At 41.1% G+C, this 12,142-nt stretch overlaps 1 protein-coding gene across 1 annotated transcript; it reads left to right on the forward strand.

The window, feature by feature from the left end:
* The first annotated feature begins 313 nt into the window (after nucleotides 1–313).
* Nucleotides 314–8,673, forward strand: LOC125903556 (opsin-5-like). The gene is made up of 6 exons (XM_049600537.1): nucleotides 314–504; nucleotides 2,793–2,998; nucleotides 6,503–6,602; nucleotides 7,619–7,723; nucleotides 7,806–8,029; nucleotides 8,187–8,673. Exons 1-6 carry the CDS (start codon nucleotides 366–368, stop codon nucleotides 8,640–8,642), a joined length of 1,230 nt encoding a protein of 409 aa, XP_049456494.1. The 5' UTR covers nucleotides 314–365; the 3' UTR covers nucleotides 8,643–8,673.
* The last annotated feature ends 3,469 nt before the right edge of the window (nucleotides 8,674–12,142 follow it).

A 12,142-nucleotide genomic window follows, 5' to 3' on the forward strand; every position in this document is an offset into this window, starting at 1 on the left:
GTTTGGACTCTGCTGAGTTGTCTGTGTGTAAGATGAGTCTTTGCACTTTAATTAATTTATGCCAAATGAAACCCCTCCAAAAATAATTTCCATTAGTAAACTAGCTGACTAGACATTTCTCTGTTGGCTTGGATTTCAACCCAAAATGTCTATCTGCTTAGTTGCTAAGAAATAGATAGGATTACAGGTGCTATCATTTGGACAGTGAGTGGTGAGGTATTAGTGACTCTGTCTAAGCTGGATTTAAAATGAACTGACTGCTCATTCCTACTGGTGTAACACAGTTGTGTCTACTGAAAGTAGAGGAGAGCAGAGCTACTGTAGAGGACAGCAAGGATTCATGCCTTGGCATCGACACTCAGGCCATGGAGATAACAATGAGGGGTTTTCCTGTCAAGGTTGTAAATATTCCATGGAGGAATAATAACCTCAGTAATCTGCATACAGACCCTCCTCTGTCCGAACAAGGGGAGACCATCATTGGAATCTATCTGTTAGTGCTGGGTAAGTCAAACATCATATACTGGAATATGATATAACTTGAAAAGTAAGGTTGCAGTGTTTCATTTTGTATGCTCGTTGAGAATGCCCTTGCTAAAAACATTAGCCATTGTGCATTATACTACTGAAAAGCTCTCTAGAATAATGTATGTGAAGTGGCATAAATGAACTACTGACAAAAGGATTTAAATATTTCCTTTTAGTTTCAAACTTGTTCTGACATTCATAACTGTAGAGAAAAAAATACACCCCTCAGGAATGTCATGAATTGTCCTTTAAATCCCTTGGGCCAAACATAGAAAGAGTCACACATTATTTAAGAGTCAACAACAAAAACAGCTGTTGTTCCTCATGGCTCCAAAGGCCAGTGCACTGCTGACACAGACAGTCTGGATTGTGTTGGTGGCACCGTTTGTCCATTAGTCCATGTCAGCTAATGCGGTTGAGGGATTTTGTGTAACACAGACTGAGTTATAAAAAGAAAAGGGAAAGGGATTCTCTTGGCTTTTCGTCACTCTTATTTAACTACAGAGTAGTTCTGCTATTCTGGTCTCTGTTCTATAATTATTAAGTTTTACTTACCAGTTTGGCAGCCAACACAATGATAGAGGCCGGAAAATAGGAACTGTATGACACAACATATTATAACGCTGTACTCTACACTGCTATACTACATTATTCTGCTCCACTCTAATGCATTTGGTGCTATTGTACTGTATTCTATTATGTTACACTGCTACACCCTGCTCTACTATACTCCACTCTGTTGACTCTACTTTGCTATACTATCCACTCTATCATACTCTTATCTACAGATACTCTACTGACACTATATACTATACCCTACTGTACCATAAGATACGATGCGATGCAATACAATGTGATATGTTGCTATACAACATTCTGGGATATGGTATGATACGATAGGGTACGGTATGGTACAGTACTATATTATACTATACTATGACATACTACACGATACGATACGATACGATACGACATGATGCGATATGATGCGATACGATGTGATAAGATGCGATACGATGCAATGCAATACGATATGGGATTTTGTGTAACACAGACTGCATTATAAAAAGAAAAGGGAAAGGGATTCTCTTGGCTTTTGTCACTCTTATTTAACTACAGAGTAGTTCTGCTATTCTGGTTTCTGTTGTATAATTATTAAGTTTTAGTTAGTAGTTTGCAGCAACACTACTACACTATACCATACCCTACAGTACGATACAATGCCATGCGATGCGATGTGTTGCGATGTGATATGTTGCTATACGATATGCTGTGATATGATATGATACGATAGGGTACGGTACAGTACAGTACTCTACGATACGATACGATACAATACGATACTCTACGATACGATACGATACGATACAATGTGATATACTGCTATCTGATATGCTGGGATATGATATGATATGATAGGGTACGGTACGGTACTCTGATGTACTGTACGATACGATATGATACAATATGCTGCTATACGATACTATATTATATTATACTATACTATACTATACTATACCGTACCCAACTGTAGTATACTGTACTCTACTGTACTGTACGATACGATATGATGCGGTACAATGTGGTATGGATGGTATGGTACAATATTTTACCATACTATGTGGTTGTATGTCCAGGTTCTACTATCAACTCTACTATTCTGCATTATACTATACTATACTATACTATACTATTCCATAACATGATATAATACAGTATATTATGATAAACAATTTTCTACTACTACTCTGAAATGTAAAATCAATTTAGTGATGTTTATACTATTACTATACTATGGCTATAACTCTTTAGTACTTTACAATATTACCTAAATCTGCTACTATACTACACTCTGCAAAGCTCTATTCTGTTATACCTTTTTTGGACTCTATTTTTATTTTACTGTACTGTATGATTATGTGAGCCACATTTGTATACTCTACTCTACCATACAATTCCCTTCACACAACTGTACTGTACAATACTACACTGCTCTAAACTATACTATACTACACTGTTCTATACTATATTACTCTATGCCATACCATGTTCCACTCTTCTTTACTATACTCTACTATACACTACTCTATTCTGTTCCACATTTGTCTAATCTAGTCTTTTCTACTCTACTATACTGCACTGTACTGTACTTACTGTATACTATATAATTCTATAACTTTAAAACATCAGATACTATACTATACCAAACAATATGTGGTTCACTAAATATTAACAGAATATACTTTATGTTTGTCTCTCTGTAGGATGGCTGTCCTGGTTTGGAAACAGTTTAGTGATGTTTGTCCTGTACAGACAGCGGGCCTCGCTTCAGTCAACAGATTTCCTCACTTTGAATCTTGCCATCTCTGATGCCAGCATCTCCGTATTCGGCTACTCCAGAGGGATCCTAGAAATATTCAATATCTTGAAGGATGATGGGTATTTGATCACCTGGATCTGGACCTGCCAGGTAAAAGCCACACCAAGAAATTACTTGATTTCAAAGAGTTACATTTAAAAGAGCAATTTGTTTACATGTTAATAATATTCTATCTATATTTCCCACCAAATCTTAAATTGTGGTGCAATTCGCAACATTAAGTCAGATCCCAGGGACGTTGGTTTAAAATGGCCTGGAAGTGATGACTGTGCAGAGTTGCAAAAAACAATGCATCTGCTCTCTTGGGCCAATCCTGATTAATGAAGTACATTAAAAGAATCTGTGGAAGTCTTACAGTAAAGTGAGTATGTGTGTGAATGTGTGTGTATGTACAAGGGATTATGCTCGTAGCCATGTGGGCTGGAGGTTAAATCTGTAATAAGATTATCACTGTGGAGGCCTTTAAATGGGGAAACTCTTCAAGCAGCATGGCACCTGTCAACAACTAAACACGAAACAAACAAAAAAAAAAAATGGACATGACTGCATGATTCAATCGCATGCTCTTTTGTCGGTAAATTTTGACAAGTAATTTGTATCTAATTAACAAATGAGTTGTTGTGTGTAATTTCTAAGAATTTCAATGTTTTCCTCCTCGCATAGCCTCAGCTTGTAATGAAATAGTTGTCATACTTTAGCTTGGAATTCATCCAGGGTATTTTTCTTGCTCAAGGCTAGCAGTGGTGGAAACCGTGAAATACGTAAGTGAACGAAAACAAGCTGCTGTAACCAGAACACCTTCAGTCACAGAATAAACCCCAAAATCTGAGTCAGAGAGATATTGTAAATTGAGGTCTGCTGCACTTGGGCTTCAGTACAGCCACTGAGATGATCTCATCTCTCAGGCATTCAATCTCAGGTTTTCGGGTGAAGGAGAAATATTAGGGTAGCAGCAGTGCACGCCCCTCTCATTTCACCTTCCCCTTGGAAAGGTGGGCTGAGAGACGGAACGTCAGAGATAAATAAGGGGAAAGTAAGAGGTGACAGAAATAGAGGAGGGAAGGAACAGGAAGGTGAACGAGACAGGCATGTGAGAAGCATTAGTAGATTACTGCATGGAGCATGATGGGACATGAACAGTTGCAAGCTAGGTCAGATCCCTGTGTGTTGCACCCTATGGGACAGGGCCAAATTGAATATGATAGAGCTTTATGGGATCCTTTGATGTTTTAAAGGAGAGTGCGGAGAAAGGACTGTCGAAGTAATTTATTAGTCATATAACAAAATACACTGATTTTAATGAATTGCTTTTCTAATACTTGTTCTGTGATCCAAAATTCACAACATCATACATGTGAGCTGAGACAGAGGCTGAGATGAGACCTTATATCGTAGAAAGATTAAATCACATTATTCTAACAAGCCACAGTCCTAAATTCCTAGCCCTTAATTATGATAATAAAAATAGAAAATGTGCTGAATGAGAATCATACTGGTCTACACGTTTGCTGTCTAGTAATCTGCCGAATGTGAGGGTGAAAAAACGTGATGACTGACAGTAATAGGATTAGGAAGACTAAGGAAGATCAAGAGAGTAATCAGAGACCTTAACTGATCTATGTCACCTGGAAGTGGCACAGTAGGGAGCTGGGTTTCGCACAGTTGGAGCTAGACTGAAACGCAGGAGCTTAATTCCTTTTAAGGAGAGCTGTGATTAAAAGATCATCTTCCCAAACAATGGACTGAATGCTGAAAAGCTCACTGAACTTTTTCTCCACCAGATATTTGTGAAAATAAAGGTCATATGTATTAACAGCTGTAATGAAATCCCCCAATGCTGATTGTGCAAGTTAAATATCCTTCAGCTCATATCAGAGGAAATGCTCTAGGTATGGAACATATTGGCCAAAAGGCAGGATGTGCCCTTCAACTGTTGCGTCTCTATGTGATAAAGTCCAAAGCAAAACAAACTCAACAGACAAAGGTCAGGAACAATCGACCTATGGCTAAGCCACACCCCCCTCCAATCACTCGGACAAAATATCAACATTCAGTGACAGGCGCTATGGCAGGTGTCACAGTACACAGCATTACGCAGGAGGCAACTGATGATTTTTGGGGACATAATGATCAGATGTCATTGAGAAGTAACCAAAAGAACCTAAACTACGTACTGGAGGGATGTATTAATCATTTTATTGTTGAGAAGGTCAATGAAAAGCTTAAATTACAAGCCAAAATGTACAGGTCACAGTGTACGCTTGTGAAGCGCATCTCGTTGCCGTCGCCACCAAAAACAACAAGTTCAAGTGCCACTGAAGTTAAGGTTTTTGGCTCAGAATATGAGAAAAGGATAACAGCCTTTTTACCATCTTTACCAACAGTGTCTCTCCGTTAGTTTGGTGCTACTGTATTTACACTGAATCATTCAGCATAACGTTTGCCAACCTTTGTTATCTCTGTGATTAAAGATAAATTAATGAAGCTAAGCTCCAGAAATTAATGTTAGCTTAATGGGTCCATGTCATTGGTCCTACAGCCCATTGGTCCGACATCCCATTAGTCCGATGGTCCGCGGTGCTGAACGGCTCCCGGCGGGCATATTTCTACCTTGATGGTGCGCCGCGACCGGCTCTGGGTCAGCTGGGAAAGGCTTGAGGCGAAGCAGGCTCACGGCTTATGTGTTTGTCACTTTCTTTTTCATTTTAACACACACCATGATCTTTTCCTGACCCTAACCAAGTGGTTTTTGTGTCTAAACCTAACCAGACCTTAACCACAGGGCATCATGATGATTTCAAAACAACGGGACTTCCGAACAATGGGTTTAATATGGTCAGAACAATGGGATGTCGGACCAATGGGCTGTCGGACCAGGCAGTTCCCAGCTTAACTAGAGCCCTTTGGACAACAGCTAACAATGATGTACGATCACCAAAGTACAAAACTAGAACAAAATAGGCTAATGAACTCCCAGCAAACAAGGTGACATGATGAACAACGCAGCTAGGAGCTAACGTTAGACTAACTTTAGCTAACGTTAGCTAGAAATGTTAAAGATAACTTTATATTTCTTTCCAGCAAAGTGACAATATGTTGCCTCAAACATGATGTTGACTTACCTTAGAACAGATATAGACATCCTTGTTAATCTTATTCACATTGAGGTGATGTTGTGGTCTAATGTTACCGCACAACTTTATCCAAAGGAGACACTTTTCTCGGTTGAGATGTGGTTTAAAGTGTAAAAAATACACCCTGTCGCTCAGCCTCTCAGGATACCTTGTGTCAGAGTTGCATGTACCCCATGCACACAGTTTGACCATTTCTAAACTCCAAATCTCCGAAAAAGCTTATAAAACCAAACAAAACTGACTTTCTGTAATGCATTTCAATGGATGTCCAGGCAGAGAATGTCCGAGTGTATGGGAATGGCTATACTGTGATTGGCTCATCCCATTTGAGGGCGGGACTTAGCCACAGGTCAATTAGGAAGGCAATGGATCTAAACCCTGAGTCTTCACCGACCAATCAATTTACATTTTACAGATGTAATATTGTGAGTCACCAACCCCTCTCTCTGTTTTCTTCTAGGTAGATGGTTTCTTCACCTTGCTGTTCGGCCTCGCAAGCATCAACACCTTGACGGTTATCAGCGTCACCAGATACATCAAGGGATGCCACCCAAACAAAGGTCAGATCTAACCTTGCTGAATTCAACTGAGAGAACATATAATGAAAGCTTCTGACCAGCGTCTCTGCCCACCTCACATTCCAGCAGTTCTTATCGGACAGAAAAGCACTGTTTTTCAGTGCTAATGAAACCTTATTACCGACTTCAGCTATGGAAATTACTACCGCTTGTCTCCAGCAATTTCATTTACATTTCGCCAACATGTCATTAAGTGAACTTGAGGTGACATTTTCTATTTTTGGGTGTAAGTGATGCTGAGGAATGTCTTAATTATATCGAAATTAGGTTCAGCAAGTGCCTCTGTTGTCAGTGTGGCGTACATGTTTTTACTGTGTTTGTGGCTCTTCATAAAACACAAGCTATATAAGCCCGTCTGTGGGTGTTTTTTTTTTTTACATCGGTGGATGTAAAAAAAACGATGAACATTGGTGATACATGTGGCGTGTCATCAGCTGTATTATGTGCCAGAGTGCAGCTGTAACTACTGCAACAGATACTGATGTAAATCACAGATGATTTTAGGTCCAAATTAAAGTCATTTTGGCCAGGTAAACTGTGCAGGCATTAAAGCAACAATGCAAGGTATCTCTAACAAAGCTGAGTAACCCATAGCAACAAAGGCGCTGTACGTCGCCAATTGTCTTTCATAAACTGTACTCACTGAATGTCATATTGACATAAGATGTGTGCTCAGAAATAGAGCAGACTCATTGATTTTCTCCCTTCCCCTGAATACAAAGCTATGTGTGCTTTGTCAACAGAGGTTCTTTCAGTCGCAGATGTTTGCCAAGGCCGTTAATATAAGAAAAGACCTCATTGTTCAATAAATGTCACAATCCTGACATTCATAACAAGTCAAGAATGCTGCATCTTTAAGTGCCTCTCACTTTTTCTGTCCTACATTTGCCAAGGTCATAACATTTAACCTTTTCAAACTGCAAACAATCACACAATTTCTTCCGTAACGTGAGGGTGTTATGTTATAATCATCTTTCTCGCTGTGTGTGTCCCTGCAGCTTACTGTATCAGCGTGAATACCATTGCTGTATCGCTCATCTGCATTTGGACCGGAGCAATGTTTTGGTCTGTTGCTCCGCTGCTAGGCTGGGGCAGCTTCACAGGTCTGTTCTCCTCACAGAAGATATAACTATAAGACTTTATTTTAAAAGCCTCAATCTGATCTCTGTGTCTTCTCTTCCTTAGATCGAGGTTATGGCACCTGTGAGGTGGACTGGTCCAAAGCCAATTACTCCACTATCCACAAGTCCTACATCATCTCCATCCTCATCTTCTGCTTTTTCATCCCTGTGTTGATCATGCTCTTCTCCTATGTCTCCATTATCAACACAGTGAAAAGCACCAATGCCATGTCAGCTGATGGTTTCCTCACCACCCGTCAGAGGAAGGTGGAGAGAGATGTCACGAGGGTAGGAAAAGTTTATTTCTGAGATTTTTATTGGAGAGACTTGATTGAAAAAGTAAAATGAGACCCTTTAAAGCTCTACTTAGAAGTGCCCTGTCTGTAATAAACCTCCTCTCACGTTATTCTAGTCCTGACAATTGTTCCCTCATGTTCCTCTCTAGATTTCCATTGTGATCTGCACCGCTTTCATCATGGCCTGGTCTCCATATGCCGTGGTGTCTATGTGGTCAGCCTGGGGCTTCCATGTGCCAAGCACAACCAGCATCGTCACCCGACTCTTTGCCAAGTCTGCCAGCTTCTATAACCCGCTCATCTACTTCGGTATGAGCTCAAAGTTTCGCAAGGACGTCTCTGTGTTGCTGCCATGCGCACGAGAGCGCAGGGAGGTGGTGCGTCTGCAACACTTTCAAAACATCAAACCCAAGGCTGAAGCCTCGCCCCCACCTGTATCACTTCCTGTCCAGAAGCCAGAGGTGAAATATGTCACATTCAATCCAGACAGCGACTCAGGGGTCAACAGCCCTCCTCAGACTCCTCCATCTGAACCACAGGGGGTCTTGCACACTGACCTGCCATCACACATTGAAACATCAGAGTACTGGTGTGACAGACTCTGACGACATTTCACTGAACAGGTGCTTGAATTAAACGGGGAGATTAAGAGTATTTTTGTATTTTTTGGTCTTACCCATGTTCATAAATTGTATAACCAATGTTAATAAATTATTTTATGAATCTCACACTTTGAACAACAGCTTCTTTGGCCGTCATTCAACCCACATTGGTAACAGCAACATCAAGCATGGAGCAAGAAACCCCAGAAACTTTTCATAGAGGCGTCCAGATGGAGCCGTGGAAAATCTTGGGGGGGGGGGGGGGGCACCAAAAGCCATGACTGGATTTTAGGAATTCTGTTATGCTTTTCTAGTCAACTTCTCCTCATACAAAAATGTATGCACAATGGTTCATCCGATATCCATGAATTAGCTTCCCACAAATGACATACATACTAACTGTAAAGACACATACTACACATAAAGTTATGTACTTAATGTAATAAGTTACTTAGGTTAGGTTAAGGAAAGTAATGTTACTGTGGTTAGGGTTAGGAAAAGAAACATGGTGTCAACAAACCTTAAAATGGCTCAAAGTACGCACAAAGTTCACATTCCAACGTTTCGGACACAGATCTCCTGGGGAAAGTTTCATGTTTTGTGACCCATCCACCGCCCCAACCTGGGTCTTAACAGACCCTCCTCCATCACGCCCGTCAGCGCATTTGTCACATGATCGCAGCCTTCCCAAATACATGGGTCATACATGAATCACTCGTTCATGATGACGTGGAATATGTACGAATTTTGGTGCATTACTTTTCCGAGGAAAATGTACAAGCAGTTCATCGGAACAGCCTGTTTTAGTGGATAGGCAGATGAGTTAGGAAACTGCATACTGATATACTTTGGTTTCTTATTTTACAATTAATGTTACACTACTTATCTGATGTGTATAGACTGATACTGGAACAGTTAACAGTTTGAGTTCTCTAGTTTAAATCCTGTTTTAGTGTATTATGTATCAATATATAAACGTGCTAGGCCATTCATTGTTCTTCAAATAGGCCGATTGTCCTTTTCCTTAAAGGGCCAGTGTGTAAAATGGGTTGAAAACAGTGACATCAGTGGTTAAATTCTAGATTGCAGGGCTCACCCCTCCCGTCGGGTAAATGACGGTGGCCTCGTAGGGACAAAAAGCCTTGCGCACGAGTTTTTCAGGAGTAGGTCTATCCAGCGATGAGGTGAATGTTTATTTAGAAATTTAAGCCATGTTACGATATTGTAATGAATCCCTCACGAGCAGGAGACCAGAGGAGCGTTCGGGAAAAAGGCCAGTTCATTTGAGCACTCCAAAAACTCCGGTAACACTCCAGGGGGTAAAAGACTCCGTCCCAAACTCTGACTCTTCTAGCGTAACACACACACTTCATACACACATACTCGTTTACAATACCGAGTGGGGACTCCCCTCCCCTCTCTGCTCAATCTCCAGCCCGCACACTGACTGACAGCGTAGCCTGTAAACAGAGTTCAGCTGTTTATTTAGCCTAGCGATATCTCCGGACTATAGTAGCTGCAATGGACAACTTTGAACGCGATTTTGAAGAGTTTCTTGTAGCGGACACAGACCCAGAGCCATACCTGTTTGAGCCGGAACATACAGATGAGGAACTCCATGTGTTTGATGCTGAGCGGGTGAGAAAAGAGGCTGAATGCACAGAATGGGATTCGGTGCTACCATCGTTGGGGAGATATATCACCAGGAGGAAAAGCGCCGCAGAGAGTGCATCACAAGGAGTGAAGTTGCGTCTTCTTTTCCTCACAGATGACGGTTCGGGTTCATTCTCCTCTGTTGCGTGGTGAGTGTGGTCCATTCGCAAACTTTATAACTAAAAAAACTTTTCACTACTCTCTATCAACGAACTACTAACACTCTCTGCTGTTTCCTCCTCCTTCTTCCTTCCTCCCGCTGTCTTCATTGGTTCATTTATACACGCGAAACGCATTCTCTGGCTGGCTGGATTGTCCGCTCGGTCTGCCATACATACATGGCAGCACAAGATGGCGACCTCTCTAAAGCAAGGCCCTTGCTATATATATATATATAAAAGCATAATTATAAGGCTACGAAAACCAAACGAATTTTATTTTATAGCAATTATACACTTGTATAAACATATTAATGGGTAGAATATTCAGATTCAGATTGACAATAAGCCATGCCAAATATTACACACTGGCCCTTTAACAAGTCAAATACACAACTTTAATTTGAGGGAGTGTATTGATTGTAAGGAACAAAACACTTACTTGGAACAATCCCTCTCAAGTTTAAAAACCATGCAGAGGCCCTTCAATTATTTTTGAATATTTTTGGATAGAGGGCAGAGATTGTCTCAGGGTAGCCATGGCCCTGCTAGCCACCCTGGCAGTGCCACTGGATGTGCAGTCAGTAATGTAGTGAGACATTTGCACGATAACATCTGGAAACACTGAACTGTCCTCAGCTCAACTGAGGCATGAGATGGACCAAAATTCTGCCATTTCCCTTGCTTCACTCATGCCATCTGATCTCCCATATGTCCGTCATTCCCTGATCAATGCCAGACTAGAGTTCACTTTGTCAAGTCCTGCTTATAGAAATGTGTCATTCTACATCTCCATTCACTGGAGCATCATGTCAGATGATGCGGGGTTGCTCTGTTTATTACAGAAAACTGTGAAAACCCCTCCATTGTTTTATGGGTGTGGTGAATTTGGACAACTTTTTTTCCGCTGGCAAGCTTTCAAACTAATGGCACCGTTGAAAGAGAAATGAGTTACCCTGAAACAACACCTTTCTAGCAACATCAATAGGCAATTATCTACTTGAGCCATGACGGTTTAATCTTTAAAAAAAAAAAGGTCCCGAGGTGGTTTCTGTGTTTCTGCAAATACCATAATCACACGCACAATGAGCTCTTTTACCGCAGCCCTTAAGACCTTTTAATCAAAATGGCAATCAGCTTCAGCATAACCATTTATGTAGTGCATAATAACAGCAGCTTGTGTGCCAATCAACCAACAGGCTGTCCCTGTGTGTGTGTGTGTGTGTGTGTGTGTGTGTGTGTTAGCTGGGGGGCTGTGGGGTTGCACTGCAGACTACAGCAGCAGACAAAAGCCGCAAACCCCAAAGTGACAGTGCCTGTGACTGTGTCTGCTTCTCAAACAGGTGTTGATTGGTTTATTTGGTGGAGGAGGAGTGATTTCTCTGGTGAGAGTTTACACACTCCTGTTGGTTGATCTTTTTTTTCTTACTGAAATGATGGGACGAGTTGCCGAACAGATAACCAGAATCATAGCTCAGTTTTCCTCCCTTACGGTAGCCTACATAACAGAAAGTATGCAGCTTAAAGTGGCAATATGAAGCAAATCCCTTCCTGGGGCATGCTGAAACTATGACTATACAGTATATGTTGGCTTCATCTCTCCTATAAAAAACATGTCAAACTAACAAAAGGATGCTTGCACTGCTCTGCTGCTGAGTGTCAGGTCTTTGCATCCTCTCCTGATGGCCCCGG

The sequence above is a fragment of the Epinephelus fuscoguttatus genome, linkage group LG16 (genome assembly GCF_011397635.1).
Source record: "Epinephelus fuscoguttatus linkage group LG16, E.fuscoguttatus.final_Chr_v1".
Taxonomy (NCBI): Eukaryota; Metazoa; Chordata; class Actinopteri; order Perciformes; family Serranidae; genus Epinephelus; species Epinephelus fuscoguttatus.

Excerpts from the sequence above, each read along its gene's own strand:
- LOC125903556 (XM_049600537.1), top strand. The coding sequence starts at position 366 with ATGGAGATAACAATGAGGGGTTTTCCTGTCAAGGTTGTAAATATTCCA. Across the intron at positions 6,603-7,618 it reads GGGATGCCACCCAAACAAAG|CTTACTGTATCAGCGTGAAT; the intron begins GTCAGATCTAAC and ends GTGTCCCTGCAG. Across the intron at positions 8,030-8,186 it reads TGGAGAGAGATGTCACGAGG|ATTTCCATTGTGATCTGCAC; the intron begins GTAGGAAAAGTT and ends GTTCCTCTCTAG.